The sequence below is a fragment of the Ctenopharyngodon idella genome, chromosome 10 (genome assembly GCF_019924925.1).
Source record: "Ctenopharyngodon idella isolate HZGC_01 chromosome 10, HZGC01, whole genome shotgun sequence".
Lineage (NCBI taxonomy): Eukaryota > Metazoa > Chordata > Actinopteri > Cypriniformes > Xenocyprididae > Ctenopharyngodon > Ctenopharyngodon idella.
Window position 1 is genome coordinate 44,483,888 of NC_067229.1, and position 23,249 is coordinate 44,507,136.

The 23,249-nt window shown below is 36.6% G+C and overlaps 2 protein-coding genes across 2 annotated transcripts; both read right to left on the reverse strand.

Moving 5' to 3' along the window:
* Positions 1-466: 466 nt before the first annotated feature.
* Positions 467-7,025, reverse strand: car15 (carbonic anhydrase 15). The gene is made up of 8 exons (XM_051907606.1): positions 4,793-7,025; positions 4,598-4,624; positions 4,321-4,497; positions 3,318-3,463; positions 3,132-3,224; positions 2,578-2,644; positions 2,320-2,480; positions 467-1,808 (listed from the first exon to the last, which is right to left on the reverse strand). Exons 1-8 carry the CDS (start codon positions 4,848-4,850, stop codon positions 1,587-1,589), a joined length of 951 nt encoding a protein of 316 aa, XP_051763566.1. The 5' UTR covers positions 4,851-7,025; the 3' UTR covers positions 467-1,586.
* A 235-nt stretch (positions 7,026-7,260) lies between these two features.
* dgcr2 (DiGeorge syndrome critical region gene 2) lies at positions 7,261-23,044 on the reverse strand. Its single transcript, XM_051907605.1, has 11 exons — positions 22,662-23,044; positions 19,339-19,371; positions 18,947-19,069; positions 15,502-15,588; positions 14,503-14,713; positions 14,337-14,413; positions 13,095-13,277; positions 12,760-12,963; positions 12,131-12,283; positions 11,817-12,053; positions 7,261-10,102 (listed from the first exon to the last, which is right to left on the reverse strand). Exons 1-11 carry the CDS (start codon positions 22,735-22,737, stop codon positions 9,864-9,866), a joined length of 1,623 nt encoding a protein of 540 aa, XP_051763565.1. The 5' UTR covers positions 22,738-23,044; the 3' UTR covers positions 7,261-9,863.
* Positions 23,045-23,249: the final 205 nt, after the last annotated feature.

Here is a 23,249-nt window from a genome sequence, read left to right on the forward strand (position 1 = left end):
CTCCCTGCCAAATTATTACCCCCCTCGTTGAAGTTGCTTCCTGATTGCCTAATCCTAACTCCACCCCTAATCCTAAACCTACCAATAATAATGCGGTTCAGAATTCGGCACACCTGAATATTCCGTCAATGGTGGGGAGAGTTATTATATCGATAGTTAGGCCTAATGCTATTACAATTTCTAGTGTTATTACCATTTTCAAGTACAATAATTTATAGGCTAGTAATCGTTGATGAGGTCCACTTCACAATTTCAGACTGAAATAGTGACTGTTTTGTACTGTCAGTGAACACCAGGGAGTGACCTCACTGGCCAGATTAGCAAACCTACTAACCTCGAAAGAGACAGAAACAAGGGCTCTTTGTGTGAGTGAGCAGTGCCCCCAGTGTCAGTAACAGGAACGAGAAGGGCATGACCACTACAACAAGCTTGTGTGTGAGCCAGTCAAAATAGACAAAACACGCTGTCATTTTTTATTTCAACACTTTATTATTTGTAAAAGAACACTGCACTTGAGTCAAACTATTGCTAGCTCTACTGTATACATCAAATAGTTTGCCTCCTGAGGTAAGTTTGTATTTTCACAGAATGATACATCATTGGTTTATGAAGTTCTACATAGGTGTACATACTTTTATGAGTCCACAAGCTCCACTTATAGCTAGTGACTGTGAAGCCTATGCAGTGAACTGAATACTGAAACTATCTTTCTACTGTAAGGTATCATTTGAAATCCCGCTAAGTGCCCTTTGTGTATGACTGGGGAAATTCTCCCAAGGAAAAGGCTTTGAGTGATCAAGTTCAGTAAGAATGAATGAGGGGAAATACGTACGTGGAAATACAGACCAAAGATAATCACTTATCGTATAGCAGTTTGGTTGGAAAACTCAATGGGGCTGTTGTAGATGTGTCATCAAACTTACAACTACAATTTGATTTTATGCAGAAATAATTCACATAATTGTACTTGACGAATTACAATGAATAGAAGTACATTTAAGGCCCGCTCACACCAAGGACAATAGAGAATAGGGAACTCCACACCACAGCTATAATCAGTGTTGGGAAACAATTGTAGTCTAGAACTACAATAACCATCATGTTCACACAGCATACACAACACCTCTGTACTTATGATTTCTCTCAACATGAGGACAGGAGAGCTGTCAGTCAATAAATGAGAAAAAGAAGTAACTTGCATTACTTATTACTTTTTTTTTTTTTTGTAAATTTAAAAGTAATGCGTTACTTGTTACCCCCAACACTGGCTATAACGATGACAACAGAGAAACAATATTATTACAATCACTTTCAGAATGATTTTTTTCCAGCTGATGAATGATAAAAAGATTGACAGTCAAACAGAATCCATCAAAATTTAAAGAGCTTGGGCATTTAAAGCAGGCAACCAAAAAAAAACCAACAACAACAAAAAAAAAACTGCAGAGTGGTTATCGCGCATTCTTTTTTAGTTATCGTTCTTGGTGTGAACAGGCTTTTAGACTGGATAATGGCTTTCCCAGTTGCTTTTGCCACAGTAGTTTAAGTGTCATAAATAGTCCAAGTACTTTAATGCTGCCGTTCTGCTATATGCAAAATGCTAAATGTTTAAAAATTAAAAGTAATAGAACATTTAAAAGATTGAAAAGGGCAAGAGAGGAAACTCCACTGGTGAGCAGCTTGGCATCTTTGGAAGCGTACACGGACCGTCCATAGGTTGGGTGGATGTGCCTGTAGTTGTCATGCAGGAGAACATGGTTATCAGCTTCTTCCTCCGTGGAATATATCCCACTTACAAACTGCTCAAACTGACAAAAGAAAGCTAATATTAGAAATCTCTTAAACTTTACTCTCTAAACAGGTATGCAATTGTGAACTGGCTAGTGCTGGGTTTCCCAAATGGAATAAATGAAAAATGAATAATTAATTAAATCATAAAAATATATAGTTGCAACATTGATGTAATATTCATTTAGCTAGCTATGAACATGTTGACAGTTTAACCAAAACCACATTATAGTATGGACTTTTTTCCTCACAATTTTGTTTATATCTCACTATTATGAGAATTCTCAGAATTGCGAGTTATGAAGTCACAATTGCGTGTTATAAAGTCAGAACTGAGAGATATAAACCCACAATTCTTATTCAGTGGTGGAAACAAGCTTCCATAGTATAGCACCCCTTGTGGCAAGACTGAAAATGCAACCGAGTACTAGCGTTGCATTATGAAAAGTGAAAAATTGAGCTTGCATATCTAAAAGCATTTTTGATTTCATATTTGCATAGGGTGTATTTCGGACTTTAGTAATGTCTTACCTGAGTCCATGAGATATAGACAGGCACTTCATACACGGTCCACAACACCACCTGTGAACAGGGCGGCGTTGTGAGACTGCCATGATAACGGTAATACTGCGTTAGGTTGTTCTGAGGCAACAGATTCACCAAAGGAAATGGTCTTATCGATTTTGTTTGTCCTAGAAAGAAAATCAAAATATTTAGTTTAGACTTCTGCACATACTCTATTTTTTATTTTATTTATTTTTTCTTTGAAAAAGTTTAGTCTCAACAAACCTTTGTAGGCAACAGAAGGAAGTGCACTTGAGATGGACTGGAAGTTTTCATTATGCAAATATGTCACCTGTGGTAGAGTATTAAAGATAAAACACAAACCAGTGGTGATCAAGTTTATTATGCACTGATGCTACTCTAAAGGAAGCAAGCTAGTAAGAGCTGTGCGTGTAAACCTTACTCTCCTCCCCTGGCCTCAAGAGGTGCGCTAGTGACTGACGCTAGAGACTGTGGTCTTTAGAGTCCTTGTTAGCGCACACACGCCTCCCACGCCGGTTCGAGTCCTGCTCAGAGCGGGTTGAGTAGGACTGGTTACATTTTGGTGCCATGGCCCGGATGGGAGTGAGGTTTAGGAGGGTGAGTGTAATGGAAGCAAGCTAGTAAGAGCTGTGCATGTAAACCTCACTCCCCTGGCCTCAAGAGACATGCTAGAGACTGCAGTCTTTAGCGTCCTCGTTAGCACATCTGTCTCCAATGCCGGAGATGCCGGTTCAAATCCCGCTTGGAGCAGGTCAAGTAGGACCGATTACATTACTTCAGATAAAACTAGATCTTACATCAACAAAGATTCCAAGCACAGCAATGCCAGTTGGGTCTTCAAGTGCAGAGGTCAAGTTTGGATGTGTGGATTTGATGTTGACTATGTGCATCTACGGATAAACAACACGGACAAACGTTACAAAAAACAAGTGAACAAGTGAACATAACTGCTTAGTGAGATAAAGACAACGGAAGGCCCAAACCTCCATAGGAAACCTCAGGTGGTCCAGAGTGTGTTCTGATCCATTTGAAGAGACACTTCCCCAATGGAAATGGAGCTGGATTGTGCGGTAAGTTCCAGGAAGCCCTCCGCCACTCACCTGCATACCGTTACCGACCTCCAGCACAACTACACACAAAGACACGTTTCGGACTGAAACCAGTTTCAACTTTCAGTTCCCAGGGAACATTACAATAATATAATAATACACCTTGAAGATTCTTGGGATAAAAGCATACAAACATCTTTCTAAAGCTCAATAGACTGCAAATGTCAGTTTCCGGTAAAAACTTCATTCATTTTCTCCTAAGGAAAACAGATTTTTTTTTTTTTTTTTTTTTTAAACGCTAACTTACAAACCTTTAAAGTCAGAAGTATATTGGAGTTCCAAGGTTGTTAATCGATGGTATATGCTTTTAAGTCATTTTTTAAATAAATCTGAATTTGTGGTGAAAACTACATTACCCATAATGCTCTACAGAAAAATCAGCCAATAAGAGAGTCGTGGAGAGCAAATCATGCCAAAAGAGATTACAGGGAACACCCACTCCTACAAAGCACCTCAAATGACATAGTTGAGTTTGTCCTTCGATGTTGTCAAAATACTTAATTTGTGTGTATATTTATATATATACACATTTAAATAAACTTAAAATATATTGTTTCTATAGATATAATTAACTTTAAATGAATAGTTTTATATTTCTCCATCGTTTTTGATTGTCATTTGCAATGCATCATGGGATTGCAGTTCTTTCCCTCACCAAAGTCATTATGTACACAGGTTTGTACCTTTTTATCCGATTTTCAAATACTTTTTTGCTTCAAAAAGTTTGTAATGTGGTGATTCGCCTCGTAGCTGGTTGGTTTGGTTCATGACTTGTAACACTTTTTTTTTTTAAGTTCCTATGACAAAAAAAGATTCTTCCAGAACCAGCTGAAAAAGTGGACGGTCACTAATTAATACACTCTATAGAATCACTTACCAGAGTGACCCTGGTTTGTCAGCCACCATTGGCCTTTATGGGTCAAATTAAAACCCTCCAGATTCAGAGAGTCTAAAGAATCGTTCTTCATCAGCTGATGGTCCAGGTTGATCGGAGAGTGATGGCGGTCCAGAAGAGGGTGACAGGAGGGGTAGTTGTCTCCCCATGCATATGGATCTACCAAGAACAATTTAATCTTGTTTCATGTCATGCTAGTATGGCCAAAATGAGTACTTTTTGTCCTTCTGATTACACATATACAGCTGAAAAAACTCACCACAGTGCTCCTCATCATAACAGAAATCTGAGGGAAAACAATTAAAATCTTTATCAGAGTTTATAAAATAACTTTTCTTTCAGTCAAAGGTATTAAATTAAATTCCTTAAAAGTGCAATATAGTAACGTAGGAAAACCTAACTTTTGCCAACAGCAACAGAAAAGAAATGTATCAATGAATCTCCTGTCACTCACCATCGTCACTACGTGCCAATAAAACCACGGACAGCATCAGCATCAGAAGTAACATCATGCCCTTAAAATGAATAAATATGTTCCCACCGGTCTCGCACCCCCAAAAATACAAAACGCACAGAAAACGGGGGTTTAAATAGTGATCTTCTTGAATGGAGGTAGGATGTCAGGGTCTTTTTCCACTGACTGTGCTCATTTGAGCGTGTCGCTGCCACTGCGCTAGTCTCAGACAAATAACATTTGTTGAACGAGGAGCCAGAGAAGTGAATACTGACCATATGCAATGAACAAAACAGTGAAGTTTTAAATCCAAAGTTTTATTTTATATCCAAAATAATGCAAATAGAAAGTTTTACCAAGATAATCAATCCTAAATGGGGAATGAATCTAGCAAAACAGATTAAATCATCAAATCTCCCCCCCATTAAACGATCAATATTTTTTCAAAAACATATTAAATATTAGTTTACAATGGTCCCAAAAAGTATTTAAACATTTAAAACATACTTACACTTTTTTTCCCCCCCAAAAACTGATAATTTAATTCAGCAAGGACATATTAAATTGATCAAAAGTGACAGTAATATATGCTATTAAATAAATGCTGTTCTTCTGAACTTTCTATTCATCAAAGAATCCTGTAAAAAATATTATGGTTTCCACAAAAATATTAAGCAGCACAACAGTGGACTGGAGTAATGGCTGCTAAAAATTCAGCTTTGCAGGTATAACATTTCAATTACAGTTGTAATCATATTTCACAATATTACTGTTTTTACTGTACTTTTTTAAATTAAATTAAAGCAGCCTTGGTGAGCATAAGAGTCTTATCTTTCCACAACTTTTCCAAAATCAACCCCAAACTTTTACTAGTGTACATGTCTACATGAATGACTTAATTTTGCCACTTGATATTTTGTACTGAATTCAATGACATTTAGACAGCTTAAAGAGTCTAAATACTTTTTGGGGCCACTGTACATAAAATAAAGTTCTTATGAGACATCTCATCACAACTGTGAAACAGTAAATCCTTTATTTGGGAATGTCACAACTATGTCACCGATGTCTAATCTCTCGAGGAGCAAGAATTCCCAGGAAGCTTGAGGAACAGCTTTTACATCAGGGAACTGAGTGCTTCCTTACATTTGGAATCCCCCCGTTGGCTCACACGACATTTAAGAGTGATTGATTTTCAGGAAGGACAGGGAAACCTCTGAGAAGGCTTTAAAATGTTCAGAGGAGTCATTCTGGATTAGAGTCATCGCACACAAAAGAATCAAATAACACGTTATGAGATCTTAAAGGGGCTATTATGTAGAATTCAGAAACCCTTGTTAGTAGCGATAAGTTAAGGCCGTTAAGTGAACTGCAGCCAGCAACTTATTGCTTGTGCTCACACAACGTAGCCTACAAAAGACACTGAACATGATTCAAGGACACCGATATACTCGCGTCGAAGTTGTTTTTCGTTCTTAACCTAGAAGTAAAATTAAGTTGGAAATACCTTTGCAGTGATATCCCAATGACAGCAGCGTTTAGATGAATATGTAAATATGCGATGCGCACTTTCCTCTCAATAACAAAATAAACAAAGAAAAATGACAACGGTGAGAAAACAGCAGTTAAAAAAAACAAGCAAACATCTGATCATAGCGGTGGATGTGTTAGCACCAGCTCATCATGTCGGCAGATGAGGTCAAATGACACCACGTTTGAGACTATAGACTATATAGATCTGGCTGAGACTATAGTTTGAATTAATCCCTTTTCTTTGCATGACACATTGACATTTACAGAACAAAATTGATCTTTCGGCATTATCCTGAACACTGTATTAGCGTTTATTTCATGTGTCATCATAGAACAGAAGAGAGGCTCTCGGGAACGCGCATAACAACCGTCACATCCTTTGAATTTTCCCGGCAAAAACGTCCTTCACATAAAAAAAACGTCTACTTCAGGCTTTCATAGACAACCTAGGACGTTTTTATACGTTTGCCCGTTCATTTACACGACAACGGCGTTTTGGTGGCCTGAAAACGCAAACTTTTGAAAACGGGTTTCGAAGCGCAAGTTTTTGAAAACGGTCTCCTGTAAACAACAAAAACGCGCTTCCGTGAAAACGACGGCGTCATTCACATGCGCATTACATTACGTTTCATCACCATCTAATGGTCTGCCAGCAGAATAGCGTTTTTAGTCGTTTTCACGGATTCGTAATTTCATATGAATGGGAATCGTTTTGACAACGGTGACGTCTTTACGCGGAAAACTCAAAAGGAAAAACTTCTCCGTTTTACGCATATCGTTGTCGTGTAAACGTACCCTACAAGCTGTTCACACATTGGCAATAAAAAAGCGATTAATACTTTAAAGTTCTTACAGCCATTTTAAGAAAATTCTGTCGTCATTTGAAACGTGTATCTATCTTATCAAGTCTGACAAAAGCAACCCAAACACTGCTGTCCTTCATGGTACAATTTATTTGGCATTTGATTAGATGTACATCTACTTCAGAGAAAAAAAGCAGTACATGACATAAAAAAAGAAAAAAAAATATTCAAGAATCGACAAATTCACCAACTGTTGCATTCTACATAAAACATTTCATGATGCTTTTTTTTCCTTGTTGCACCACAAAGTCTATCTAAAAAAAAAATATATATCTACTTTTTAATTTTAAAAAAAGTTTGCAAATGGTATGTGGGAAAGGGGAATCAGATGTGTCTCGTACCTCAGTTTGCAGACGAGTGTCTGTAAGCATAGCAGAAATGAAGAGTACAACAGCAGAAGAGACATCCTCTCTGCATGCGCAAAAGAGTAAAACATGCAACCGTAGGTCTGTAAAACATTCATGCCAACTTTTACATTACACACGACCAATCCACACGCTTATACATACATACATTTAACAAGCGCACATAAAATAAAAAGGAAACTAATGTTCACAGGATTGTCTGTGCTGATGAAACCCTGGAAATAAATGCAAAACAAAGACTAAACAGTGAAAGAACATTTACCTGGATGATAGAAATGTCTTTATAAACGTCAAATACTCAATTATTTTGGTGCTGGTGATGGATCTTCAGTAAAGAAAAAGGGATCTGCCTGCCAACTTCACATTAATTTTTTGTCTTTGTATTTCATTCAGCCCAACACAGCAGGGCTGTGTGCTTTTGTTGTGCAAAAACATCTTTATCTTTGTATAAAAATGCCTGATTGTCACTTAGTTTGGGCTTTTGTTGCATTTCCAGTCAGAAAAATAAATTGTATGTTCCCATTTACAAAATCCAGGAATCAGAATAACAACTTCGTAAAAGGAGTGTACATTTCAGTCAGCAACACTGCAGACCAAATCTAAATCTATCCCTCATGTTCATAACTTATGTATTTCATTAAATACATAATTCATTCACTGGAAATGTCCAAATGGCATTTAAGTAGTCTGTAAATTGGTAAATGACTAAAACAAAAGAAAAAAAGAAGAAGTTTTGCTCTTACATACATGTACATTTATGCGCTTGTGTGTGCAAATATACGCTCACATTTACTTAGTGTCAAGTAACAAACGGTTTACTTATTTGTGATTTACATCGAAACAACATTGAGAGGAGAGCACTTACAGGTGCTGAAAATGAAAAATACAGCCACACACACACACACACACACACACACACAGACCATGAAAGCAAATCTCAAATTCATCGTAGCCAAGTCTAAACACAAATAGAAACTCAGAATCCCAACAAGAAACCATTTCAAGAAACTATTTCAGAAACCTTGATTTGTTTCAGCACACTGTTTGAGATTAGCTTCAGAGGCAAAAATGAGTACGAATAACCTAGGTAAACGTTGAGTTTTTTTTAAACATTCTAAATTCAAAATGTATATTAGTGCCAAATTCTTTGGCCAAATCTTATGAAGAAATGACCAGATCATCTCCCAAAATCTCCCAAATTCTCATTACCACAATGAAAATAATAAGAATAAAAATTCTTCATTACTGTAATGCACAAAAAAAAAAAAAAAAAGATTTCTTGAAATATTGTGGACCACTAAAAATAAATGGTTCAATAAGCTTCTATGCAAAGTATAATTTCTTATTTTTTCTTTCGGTTGTGGGTGAAAACGGGAAATTTCTTGATAGCTTTTTTAGATTCATATATCATTATTCACCACAATTTTTTTTTTATTTTTAAAAAAGTTACATTTTGCAAAAAAAAAAAAAATTAACCCTTTTAAAATTCACCCTTTTAGACTTGAGCAAATCCGATATTGATTGCTGAGATGACAAACTAACTCCCGAGTTTTGAAGTTAATCTCCCAAAAGAATCCCAAACGCTTCTAGGATGGTGATGACATTCATTTTCAAATACGAGGCAATGGATTTGCATCACCACGTCACAGCAGCATACTTAAAAGTGGCTGAAACAAACTCGTACCTTGATCTAAAAGAGTCAATCTTTTTTTTTTCTTCATTTTTAAGTTTGTGCTACTGATCTGACAGACAGAAAAGTAAAAACCAGACATCATCACAGAATAAGAACACGGTATTGCTCACATCCAAACAGATCCTTCCCGTAGATGTGGACAGGTGTTAGGAACGCCGGCGGATGACCAACAAAGAAAGGGTTCGGAAGGGTCAGTTTGGACAGAGCAGTAATGAATCAAGGAAAAATTGCTTCTTTGTGCCAGGAAAGAGTCAGTGTGCAGGACACGATTCCAGTGAGAGAACGTCAGGTTGATTTAATTACACCACTAAGGCCTAAAATGTCTTTTTATCAACCGGTTTATTCGCTCAAAGTATGGTGATCGACACATGCCAGTGTACACCTCAGAGAGAGGTGGTCTATCGGCCCTCCCAAACATCAAGCGACTCAATCGATGGCCGACGGAAGTATTTACATGTGACTCAAGCTGAAAAACCGCCGAATAAGAACCTGTAACAAGCGTCTTTTCTTTCATGTCTGAAGTCTCTGCTCTGAACAGGAAAGAGTCCAAGTCCTACAGCCTCCAACACCTTCAGCGATCAGTCTGGACACGTACCCTATGATCTCTCTCTCCTTCCCTACACCACGGTGCTCAGCGATGGGCCGCTGCTGCAGTCTGCGGTGGAGCTTTGCGTGATGCTGGTCTCTGATTCGCTGGGGGTGTCTGGAGATACCAGTAGTGTGCTGCTGTCGATGGAGTCCTCGCGCTCCTCCAGGGGTGGCGGTGGGGCGGGGAGCGCCGGCCCGGGGAAATCCCTCTGGAGAGAGTCGACCACGCCACTCATATGCCCAGTCGCGAGCGGAACCCCCGACCGCCCTGCAGAGAGAACAGGAAGTGAACGAAAGCTCTTCCAAAACCTAGTGAGCTGCATTGCTGTCCAGTGTTGCTATTGTTAAGTAAAACTAAAACTATTAAAAACAGTTTTTGTTAATTGAAATAAAGCCGAAATAAAATAAAATACGTATGAAAAATGTAAGCTAAAATGAAAATTAGAAATGTTACAAATAACTGGAATAAAATAAGTTGAAGCTGAAGTATTAAAGTTCTTTTAAAAAAAATAAATAAATAGAAAAATGTAATAAAAATGACAAAACAAGCACAAAACTAAATTACTAAGGGTACGTTTACATGACAACGATGCAAAAAACTAAAAGCGGAAAAATGTTTCCTTTGCATTTTTCTTGTACAAGAAAAATGCATTGTCAAAATGATCCCGTTCACACGGATCCGCGAAAAGGACTAAAAATGCTGTATTATGCTGCCAGGCCAGTAGATGGCGATGTCACTTTGTAAAGAAACACTACACGCCTATAGACTGAACACATTATACGCAAGCGCATGACGTTACCGTTTTACAAATTCATGTTTTTGTAGTTTACATGTAGTTTTGTAGTAAACTTAAACTAAAATAAAAAGAAAACTGAAAATATAAAAAAGTTATTTAAAAAAAATTAATAAATACTATAATAGTGCATAAATAATACTAAAATAACATTGCTGCTGTCTACTTCTAAGGCAGCATCCTAACTGAAATCCAACCCTAATAAGTGGCCGATCTGGATTTGTGCTACATCAGTGGATCTCAACCTTTTTGACTTCATTGTCCACAACAATATTTGAAGGCCCCTCCCTACTCACAATTTCAAGCCAATAAAATATTTTAGAGCTTGGCATAACTAGAAAGATGTATTCTGTTATCTTAGAAATATCTTGAGTTTCTGCAGGTATTATGAAGGTAAATTTAAAGCGATAGTTCACCCTAAAATGAAAATTAAGTCATTATTTACTCTCCCTGGTGTTGTTCTAATGCTGTATGCCCTTCTTACTTTCATGGACCACAAAAGGACAATTTTAAAAACGTCCCGCTCACGCTCATCCATAATAATAGTAAATAGCAACCAGAATCAAGCTTTTTAAAAAAAGACACAAAAGTATCACAGAATGATCCCATGCCACACGTGTCATATATTCCAAGTGTTCTGGGGGTATACGATATGAAATTTACTGTATTATTTAACTTCGGCAGTTGATCTTCTGTGCACGGCTGCGCATTCGTGTAACTCTTCGCAAATTTACTCCGACTCGCCCAGAAAAAGCACACAAGTCGTGAGAAATGAAGATTAACAAAAACGCAACACGAAAAAAATCCCCAAAAATGTATCTGTGTACTTTATTTAAATATCTCCAGACCAGAGCTTGTTTATCTGATGACAGTCAGAATGACAGCTGCAGGATGTGAACGCGATAACTTCTTGTTATGACGAACACAATAGATATATTCACCTCATAGAAGAAGGTACATGGCTTGTATTTTGTGTCGCGTTTTTGTTAATCTTGATTCCTCACAACTTGTGTGCTTTTTCTGGGGGACAGAGTGAACTGCGACATCTAAGCAAAGTTGTCTAGCTAGGCAGCTCACTAGGTTTTGGATCAGAGCTCACAGTGTGATCCATAAAGACTTATATATGAATGATAAATGAAGAATAACTTGCATCTATATAAAGAATATAAAAATGATGTAAAGACATACCAAGGTCCATGTAAAGGATGCTGTCTGGGTTGATGGAGGCCTCATATGGAGGAGGAGGGTCATCGGGGTGGTGGATATCTGGGTATTTGTAGGCAGCATAAGGGGGCGGGGGCTCCTGGAAGTGGAACGCTCCACCTTCACCATCATCAGAGAGATGCAAAGGCGTCAGGCCCGTTCCAAAGGCATCCGGGACGTAGTCAAAGCCAGGGACTCTCCGACCAAGATTAAAATGATGGACTGTGAAAAACAACAATGATTCAGAAAAACAGTGATTCAAGATGTGCATATAATCAGCTGATCAAACAGGGCCTTACGGTTTCCTCCAATGAGGGTTTCGATGCGCTCTCGCCGCCGCTGCCTCAGTCTGTGCACCATGAAGAGCAACAGAGAGAGGATGAGGAAGGACGAGATGCAGCTCACAATGAGCCGCATGCCGCTGGCCATAGAGTCGAACAGACTGCTGCCGTCTGAAAACAAACAGAAACAACGCAACTGAGATTAACTTCTACCAGGGCACAACCTGAGACTAGGGATATGTGTGAAGCAGACTATTCTCCACGCTCTTAACCACAAAACAATGTATGCTACATTGCTATAACAAGACAGTAAAAATTAAATTCACAAATAATCTAAGAAATAAACACATTATGTTCTAAAGTTTTTATAAAAACGTCTTAATTTTAGCTGTCTAATAAAACAATGGTAGTTTGCCATTCCAAACATACCATGCGATTAGAGGTATACAATAAGAAGGCAGAGTAGCTCCACCTAATGGTGAGACTTGGGAACTTCACGTCACAAAAATGGCTGAGAAATCACACATTGTGCACATTTAAAGATTTATCTTCATTTTAAAACATGTCTGCCTGGAATAAACTTTACCTGTAAAACAGGGATTAAATTAAAGCACATAAAATGTGATTGGGTGAAATTGTAAAAGTACCGGGATCCAAACAGGTGAACTTGCAACACTCTTTAGGGTCTTTGCGGAAATGCTGGCAGCCCTGCGGACGCTCACACAGGGCGGCCACACACATCTCCGGCTCGCCGTCGTGGCATGTGCAGCTCAGACACGGGTCGTCCCCTTTAGGTGTGAAGTAAGTGCCCTCATTCACCACGTTGTCTTTGATATCCACACAAGTTTGTCCTGTTGAAGAAACCGGTTTATATTATATATTAGTACTAGCATGGGGAAAAAAAAAAACACCAGAATGCCTCTCTCTTTAAGTTATAATGCCATCAAACAGGGCTCATCTGTCTATACGCCACTGGACGTACTTCTCTTGCAGAGGAAGGGGAATTTTTTGTAGCAGTTTTCCGCGTGCCAGCTGTGCAAGCCCCACTCGTTCATGCTCTTTATCTGAAAGCGCTGCAGCTGGGCGCAGAAAACGTTATCCTGGGTGGGGTTCGCCTCGCCAAAGTTAGCCAGACCCTCCGGAGGCAAAAACACCTGCATGGACCCTGTGAGGAACAGACAGATGGATGAGAGTCGGCATTTTAGGGAACAGTTCCAAAAATAAATAAAATATATATTTTTTTTAAAGTCTAAAAATTCTATCATTATTTACTCACCCCCATGTCATTCAAAGAAAGTGCTGATATTTTGAACTTAAATTATAACTAAAACTTAAAAAAAAAAAAAATAAATATTCAAAGATATATAAATATTTGATGAAAAACTTAAAATGACAATCAAAAAAATAATTTTACAAAAATGTATACACTCATGTATACACAAAAATGAACTAAAACTATTAAATAAACCAAAAAATAATGTAATAAAATTGATATAAAATATAAATATTTGATGAAAAACTTAATGACAAAAAATAATTTTATAAAAAAATTGATATAAAATATAAATTGATGAAAAACTTAAAATGACAAAACTTTACCAGACATTAGAAATGTTGCCTGTAATAAAACAAAATATTACTAAAACTAAAATAAACAAAGCTAAATAGAAATACAAAAAACTAATAAAAAACTAAAACAAGTGAAAAAAAGAACAAAATTACTAAAATGAAAAAAAGACTGCAAATATAAAATAAAAGCCAATTCAAATTATTAATAAATACTATAATACAATTATAAATTATATACTAAAATAACCAAAAATTAAGTAATTATTCACTGAAATCATGAGAGTTCATTAGAGAATTAGCAATGTTTGATCATTTGAGTCAGATCTTTTCAATGAATCAACTGAATCAACAAATCAGAGTGATCAGGTTCTTAAATTCAATTCACTGATTCATTTATCCAGTCACACAATCAACAGTGACAATTTTCAGTGAATAACAACTAAAAAGAGTTAGCATAAAACTTCAGAAGAATACATTAGTCACATTAGTACATTAGTCACATTACATTAGGGACCACTTTTATGGTGCTTTTTTTTGGTAATTCTGTAGCTTGACAGCTCCGGTCCTTATTTACTTTCACAGAGGAATTACATGAGGGTGAGTTTTCTTCGTTTCAGGTGATTTATTCTTCAATAAATGCGAGATAAAAACCAACCTTTATATGCCACTTCCCAACGGCCCTCCAGTGAATGATTCTGGTTAGTAATCACATACTGATATCCCACCCAGAACCTGCGACGACAAAGTACATCCACACATTGAGAACTCAAAACTGTTAAACACCTCATCTCTTCCTCAGAAAACAGCTTCTTCATACTCACTTGCACTGGTCCTTTCGCTCGCACACTTTCTCGTCGAAGTCCACCTCTATCTTGAGGATGAACTGCAGCTCTTCGTTGGTGCCGAACGTTGCAAGGGAGCCGTTGACCTTCTGGCACGTTTCCACCGCCTGCCAGTAGTTCTCACTCCTCAGGTAGACTTTGTAACAGCTAGCTGTTTTTTCGTAGTGGTGCCAGCCACTAGGACACTTCTCTGTGTTTGGAGGAAGGATTATATTAAGAACATAATTAATCATAATATGAACATCTCATTGAATTCTTCCTCTCAGAGATATGACTGGATAGATTCTGAATGGGATTTTTTTTCCCATAACCCTATCGTTGTGATAGATAGATAGATAGATAGATAGATAGATAGATAGATAGATAGATAGATAGATGAGTTAAAAATATTGGGATTGGAAAATTATTTTTTTGAAAGAAATTTGCATTTATTTGCTCAAAAATACAGTAAAAACAGTAAAATTGTGAAATATTATTAGAATTTAAAATAACTGTTTTCTATTGGAATACATTTTAAAATGTAATTTATTCCTGTGATGCAAAGCTAAATTTTCAACATCATTACTCCAGTCTTCAGTGTCACATGATCCTTCAGAAATCATTTGCTGCTCAAGAAACATTGCTTATTATTATCAATGTTGAAAACAGATGAGCTGTTCAATATTTATGTGAATGGTAGTGTATATAATATAGTGATCTATAATGTTATAATAAAAATAATAATAATAATTTGCCCTCCTGCTGGACAGGTTAAGTTTTTACTATGTGTGTAAGATTCAGATTTGTATATGTAATTCTGTACGACATTTTTGAATCCTGTACAAAATCTTGTCGATTTTAATGTTGTAGTGTTTTGTGATTTATAATGGAAATGTTTGACATAATAAAGCAATAACGGCATGTCTTCACAGCATATAAAGTGTGATTCAGAAGTGAACTACATTATGAGTGTTTTAAAGAGATCAGGAAGGATCTTACTGTTGAAGCGCACTGGCTGAGCAACACCCATGACGTCCTCCACCGGCTCAAAACCGTTGCTGTAACGATACCGTTCCTCCTTTATTGCTGTAAAAGTTTAAAACAAGGAAATATCATCAGATTGCTTTCTGGAGAACTTATATATGGCCTCAATATAAGGCTGAAGCATAAATCATCTGTGAAAATGAATAATAAAGTTCAACAAGAAGCTACAGGGCAGGTCATCGGATCTTTTCAATGAATCAACCGATCCAGTTTACAAAACCGGTCTGAATGATTCAAACTCAACGCCCTCATCCTCAAGTACTATGAACAAAACTATGAAAGTTAAATGAGAGGCTCTTGGGTAAATCAAATGTTTTTATGCGTTTACAAAAAAATAAATAAATAGTCCATGTCATGTTGTTTAAGCCTATGATGTTCATGGTTATATTATAAATAATACAATTAAATACAAAAATAAACGTTATAAAAATTAAAACTAAGAATACATTTATATTATAACTAAAAACTTTTATATTTTTTGACTTGATAAACAGTTTTGGTACTTTATCCACACTTGTAAAATCTGTGTACAAGTCAAACAATGTACTTTCAAGGAATTCATGACGTTAAATCCCTAATCCACAGCAAACGGAAGGGAAAGAAACGGAGTGGCAGAATCTCAGAGACATTAATACACACAGCCTGCCAATTAAACTACATCCTGCTTGCTTTAAAAAAAAAAAAAAAAAAAAAGAAGCAGAACAAATCCGACATCCAAACAGGAATTAAAGGCTGTAAATCATTCAGGCCTTGAGCCAACAACTCCTGAGAATATCAGCTTGATTACAGCAATGTCAGAAAAGGGCAGTGCAATTACAAGCATTAGAGGAGTATGAAACCCTGCAGTGTTTTCTGTCCACTAATGATTAACTTCAGTGTACAAGCTGGGGCTTAGACAAGACTTCACCATACAGTAGTTCTAGGTAAAAAATCTTTATAAAAAGAAGGTTTAATTTTTTTTAGACTTTTGATGATATATTTATTCTGGAAACGTATGTATTTGCTCAAAAGCTTTAAAAATGTGATTATATTATATCTCATGTTTAACTACTATAAGACACAGCAGTGAATCCACCGAAGCACTGGCTGAGATCAAGTTGTTCTCGGCGCATACACGACCCCGAACGGCCGCTGATGGCCTGGAGCTCGCATTTCTGAAAATGTCTAAACAAAGTGTAAAATAGGCACTATGATTAAATATGAGTCACATATTTCAGGTCTAAACAACTACATTCTCGCCTAAAAAAACTCTTAAAACTACAGTTCGTGGTACAACAAGTGTAGTATAGTCAAAAATGACGGTGGATTTTCTCGGCTGCCCATGACAGTCGCTTCAAGCGGAGTGATACAAACGGTGAAGAGGTAGGAGTGCTGTGATCACTAAAATATCGCACAGATATCAGCCAATTAGATTTGAGAACCAGAAAGAACTGTTGTATAAATATAGTCAAACCAAAAATTATTCAGACATTTTTTATATTTTTGGTATATTTTTACTAGTGGGTGCAGGACACTATAGTTCATTTATGTAAGTGAGGATAGCAAAATAAAGTAAACTGTGACATATTATACCAAAAATTCTTCATACAGTGGACTACCAGTAAAATTGATAAAAATTTGGAACCAAAAATTATTCAGACACTTTGACCTGACCATGTTTTGCTTATGTGTTATCTGACATAAGATTAATTTTTTCTGACACAGTCTAACTCTGAGATCTTGTCATATTTTATTACCATTTTTTTTAAATTATAGTGAATAAACTATTAAATGAAATGTTCAAGGTGTCTGAATAAATTTTGGTTTGACTGTATATTTTATATATATATATATATATATATATATATATATATATATATATATATATATATATATTAGAGAGAGAGAGAGAGTGACAGTTTAATTATATATATATATAATCTTACAGTTCGAACTGCTTCACAGATATGACTCAAAAAAAAAATTTTGCTTTTTGCTACTTAACAGAAGTTTACATCAGTGACACTATTAAAAACATCTCAATGCACGACATGAGTGGCTTTCACATTGAACAGTTCTTGGAACTCAGTTATAGGAACTAGCCACTAGGATAGTTCCCTGAGAACTAATTTCTCCCCCAGGCCATGTTCCTGGTTGCATTCGCACCGGGAATAGGAACTCTGAAGCGGCCGACAGCAGCGTCTTTAAGCGTGGCATTTACAAACGCTAAAAACTGGTGGAAGGAAGACGCCGTGAACGGTGCTGTGTTTGTTGTGTGTTGTGGGTTTCGTGATAACAGAGATGGAATGTAAACGCATAATTTACACGACTGAAAGAGCAAAAATTGGGGCTAAGAGACGAAATCTCCTATGACAACTTTCAGTATTACATATCATCGAGGCGGAGAGAAGAACACAACCCTGTGGACAACAGGTAAATGCCGTTATCGCTGTTTTCCATGTTCGTGAAGTAAATATGTTTACACAGCTTTTTAAAAATGCAGGGTGCCTGTGTTTGATGTGTTTGACCAATCAACGTACACTTACGTCACTGATAGTTCCTATAGTGCTGGTTTAGACCCTACTCTGAAGTAGGAGCTAATTTAGTTCCCCCAAAAGGAGTTCCTAGAACTAAAATCATTTCTAGTTCCTGCGGTGCGAACACAGAGTACTTCAGCCAATAATTCTAGGAACTATGAAAAGGTTCCTCCGGTGCGAAAGCCCCTATGCCTTAATGACTAAATGAAAGCAATAAAATCATTGCAATGTGGTTTAATTTTATATCACAAGCAAAAATCCCCATGCACAAATATTCAACACATCACCCAGCCCTGCTAGTCACCATAGATGTGAAATGGTGCTCTGCCAAAATGGAGTTAGTTATCTAATCTCTTTCTTCTGAAAGTGTCACTGAAAAGTTTACGAGACTTCAAAGCGCGTAATAAGTCAGGGAAGAGATATGAAGACCAATCAATCTGGGAAGATTAAATCAATAAATAATCATGTCACCACCTCAAAATATCCCAGTCTAAGATTTACAATGCCATCAATACAAAGCACATCATCTTCAGTGTTTAAGGGTTATGTTCTCTTGTATTCATGTGCTCTGGGTGTGATTCTGATCAGCAGTGCTTGAAGGAGCTACGAGACGCAGATCACATGCTCAGTAAATCCGCTCTGTAATTCCTGTTATCCCATCCAGGAATCAGACTCTGAGCACCGTGTCTCACTCCGGGTTTAAGACACAGAAATGACAGCACACCTTCACAGGCGAAACGAACGAAAATCCGGGGTGTCAAGCGTTGGCAAAGTGACAGGACAAAACCGAATTTCAGAAGTGAATCCGTTCCTCTTGCGACATAAGCATGGGCATGTTTTTAAAATGGATTGCATAGAATGTGACTATGTGAGTGTGTACTTACTAGGGCAATCTATCTCATCGCTTTTGTCCTCACAGGCCGTCCAACCATCACACTGCCAGGACAGGGGAATGCACTGCAGTTTTCCGCTCTGGCAGGCAAACTGGCCAGGACTGCAGCGCAGGTCTGAAATACAGCGGGTCAGACAATACTCTCAACAAAACTACTCTAGAAAGACAAAACCTGCAGCACAGCCTCCATTATGTGTGATTAAAAATGAACATGATTTATTATGCAACAGGAAAAGTCTCTTCAGTGCTGTTTGCAAAACCACATTTAGATGACGAGAACTTCAAAGACAGTGTCAATTTCAGGCTTAGCCAAAATGAGACTCAAAGAGGGTCAAAGTGTCAAAGCAAAACAGTAGAAAACCTTCAAGACAGATTGCAGCTTACCTGACAGCAGTCTGGCCAGAGCGAGCCGTGGACCTGCAGGGGGGAGAGGCAGATTTAGTGATTTAAAGGGGCTGATTTCAGCAATATAACATTACCTAATCACTTAAAGGCTCAAGAGACAGTCTGTCTCTTGGTTATCAGGGTATAAATAACAATAGATAGTACAGATACATCTGCATTTGCAAACAAAAGTCAATGTAAATGGCAAGAAATCTCTTACGCATTTATTGTGAGCTTGCAAAGGCCCCAAAAAATGTAATTATATCTTGCATCAAGAAAGCAAAGCCAATTTTAGACAAGCACAAATTCTTTTTATTGTTTGGCAAATAATAATAAAAACTATAAATATATATTAATAAATAAATAATATAAAAATAATAAATATATTATAAATATAAATATTATATATTCTTTTACATATTTATAAAACAATACCGATATATACATAGCCAAAGTTAATTAATTAAATGTATATTAATTTAATAATAATGATAAGATATCGTGTGTTTATATAAAATGTATAAAAGAATACACACATAAATAACTTAATGTATATTTATAATATATACAATTAATTATATTTTAAATATATTTAATATATAATATATATTATTAATAGTGCTGTCAAACGATTAATCGCAACCAAAATAAAAGTTTGTTTACATAATGTGTGTGTATATAACGATTAATCTTTTGACAGCACTAATTACTGAATATATATTTATTTTGACTTGTAATATAAACTGAATTAATGATTATTTTATACACTTAAAAGGCAGTCATGTAATTTGAGAACATTTAATAAAATAATTTCTGTTATCTGATGTTAGCCAACACCCAATTAACCAGATCCTCCAATCCGTTAAATGATCTCTTGAGATACAACAGACAAACTCATTATTACATTTTTAAAAAGAGCTTCTTGGGAGGTCCAGACTCCAGATATTCAGACGTTCAATCAATCACCTGTCCAACCCCTGAGTCTAAGTTTATCCCAAAACAAACACACTGACATTGAGATGTCTTCAGAAGACCAGTGTGCTCTTTGCTTTGGATTACCAGGGCCAGATTTGCACCACAGTAACTGCTGTAGACAGTAAGAACCTTGGGAACAGCTGTTCAACAGGTAAAAACTACCCAAGACAGTAAGTTCCACTGAACACCTAAATATTACAATAATCCATTTAGCTGACAAATAGATAAGAAGTTTTCAGGTTCAAATACTGTATATGCATTTATTACTTTGTACAAGGAAATATACAAGGCTCACTGTCCTACTTATAGTAGTATTTTGAGCATGTGATGCAACTGAAAACTTGCATGAATCAATTTGAGTTTATTTTGCAATAAAGCTGTGGGTTTACTCTATGCGATTCAACATGGAGACCACCATAACCTGCCTCGAAACTAGCGCAGAATGAGTACATAACCTGGGCTTCCCCATGGAAATTAAATGCAGAAAAGCACATCACAGGCCATTAACCTAAATACTGTCCTATTTATTTGATCCACTGGGTTTCCATGCATCACCTTATATCAATAGGATTAATAAACCTTCTATCTAACAGAGGAACATCAGATCAGACATGCCATCACTTCACCCATCCGATGAATTCTGCTCGATCTTTCTGCTTGTGTATCATAGATTGACTGTCAGCAACTGGTTGGCATTTGTAGCAAGTTGTTTGAACGCTTATTGCTTAAAACCTACAAGCATCTATTTTCATGTTACAAGTATTTTTTTAATAGCTAGCAATTCAATAGTGACAAGCAGACAATATAATATCAATTTTACTGAAGAAAAATTATTACATACAAGTGCTTTTTTCTATTGCTACAAGTCACTATCCTGACAGTGACAAGTAACTATTCAATTGCCACTAGTACTGAATAGCTAATTTTGCCACTGAATTGTATGGGGACATGTGGGCCAGATATCAAATGTTCACTTCCAACTAGTATTCCAATAGTTACTAATAACTATTCCAGTTTTACTAGACACTAGAATATATTTTACTAATGTTACTATACTAGTAATACTTCTTAATCCTCTCTTTTCATATGTACTGACTGACTAGTCAGAATGGCTACTTTATTGTTAAATTATTATTCTAGTAAGATTAAAATGTTACCAGTAAAATCTGGAATTGTCCTGTCCATTGCTATGTTTATCACAACGTCAAACATCGCAATGTCAAATTCAGTCCCGCATTATAATATGGTTGTTATTCCCGAAACAATTTGGCCATTTCTAACTATTTGGGGGGACTTGTCCCCCTCAATATCTATGTCTGTTACGGCCTTGCCATTCGTAGTGCTTCATGGGAGTGGGTGGGGTTTTTTTTTGGTGTGATTTGCTTCTCTAATTGGTGGAGATTTCTTTGCAAAATAATTGGGTAATATAGATTTTCCCAAGGAATTCCACTGTTAAACATGCTTACTTTAAAAGTATGCTGAAATATTGCAGGCTGATGGCTTTAACAAAAGCATATTCCATTGATTATCAACCTTGTAGCTCACAGTAGGTTTGTTTTTAAAGACTTATTGTATAACAAAGTGTTATTGATAAAAAAAAATAAATAAATAAAAATCAACTCCCCTACAGAGAAAAGAATGGGATTTTTACTTCCAGAAACTGACTGTTGCACTCTACTGGAATAGATATCAGTAAAGCAGAGATACTAGCAGTAGTAAAACTGGAATAGGTACCAGCAATAACTGGAATACATACTAATCAGAAGTAAATAATTAGCATATGGCAACATTTTGGCATTTTATTGCCAGTAACAATGGAATAGTTACATGTCACTGTTGGTATAGCGACTAGAAGCAAGAGAATACGTGAAAAATTAATGAATAATCACTAGTGACACATTGAATATATACTAGCATACATTTAGTCGTATAATGAATCAAATAAACAGTCACTAGTGAAACTAAAACGATCACAGTAGTCGCTAATGGACTGCGTAGTAACACTAGTAAACAGATACTATGCAGTTTTAGGAAATAAATGTCAAAACAGCTTGCCACATGGTATGTAATAAAAAGGCTTAAAGCTAGTAGCATAAATAGATACTGTGTCGTTTTAAGGAATAATGTTAAAACAGTTATGTAATAAAAAGGCGTATAGCTTAATAAGACTCATAAGAATAAATTATAACAAAGTAGTTAGTTAAAGGCCCTGACGGCCTGCGCGAGAGCCTCTGCAGCTCAACGCCTGATCATCATGATCGAATATAAGCAGAGCTGCAAGCCTTTACCAGCCCAGACTGCACCAAACACCATTTCAGTAAATGAACTGATTAAAGCAACACCTTTACCTGTCCGTGGCGGATCTGTTATTGTCAGAATGAAGAGGAGAAGCACAAAACCACCGCTGTCAGCTTTCGGCAACATTTATCCTCCATTCATAGTATCTTACACCAGAGAAAATGTGCGAGAGAAAATGCACTTAAAGCACCAGCCCCGATGTTGACAAATAAACCACAACGAACAACTGATTCTGCTTGCTGTGTATATTCCGTCGATAAGAAAGGAGCTTCGATACTCGATTGTGTTTATTTCAGTTGGCTATGGTCGGGATATAGTATCATATTCCATGGCTGTTTCCTCTGGCTCGGTAAACGGGCTTAGGACGGATATAAAACAAGATGGCTCCGCCACCGTCCCATCAAAACAATCCCAACCATGTTCTCCAGCCCACAGCCGGGAGGAGGAGGCGCTTAATCAACTCCTCATTTTAACACATGCATGACCTTTCCTTTAGGTTTCGTTTCAAAATGATTTTTCATGGAATTTTTAACTTTTGAATATATATATATATATAAAGATGCATTCAATTTATTAAAAGTGAGAGTAAATATATTTATTAATGTTTCAAAAAAATTCTATTTCAAATAAATGTTCTT

What these genes read in the sequence shown, in the direction of transcription:
- dgcr2 (XM_051907605.1), bottom strand. Translation starts at nt 22,737, where the DNA reads ATGTTGCCGAAAGCTGACAGCGGTGGTTTTGTGCTTCTCCTCTTCATT. An exon ending in TCTGGCCAGACTGCTGTCAG is followed by an intron (nt 19,070 to 19,338) that starts GTAAGCTGCAAT and finishes GCTGTATTTCAG; the next exon opens with ACCTGCGCTGCAGTCCTGGC. An exon ending in CCCCTTCCTCTGCAAGAGAA is followed by an intron (nt 12,964 to 13,094) that starts GTACGTCCAGTG and finishes TTTCTTCAACAG; the next exon opens with GACAAACTTGTGTGGATATC.
- car15 (XM_051907606.1), bottom strand. Translation starts at nt 4,850, where the DNA reads ATGATGTTACTTCTGATGCTGATGCTGTCCGTGGTTTTATTGGCACGT. An exon ending in ATTGGCACGTAGTGACGATG is followed by an intron (nt 4,625 to 4,792) that starts GTGAGTGACAGG and finishes GTTTTCCCTCAG; the next exon opens with ATTTCTGTTATGATGAGGAG. An exon ending in TCCTTCTGTTGCCTACAAAG is followed by an intron (nt 2,481 to 2,577) that starts GTTTGTTGAGAC and finishes TTTTCTTTCTAG; the next exon opens with GACAAACAAAATCGATAAGA.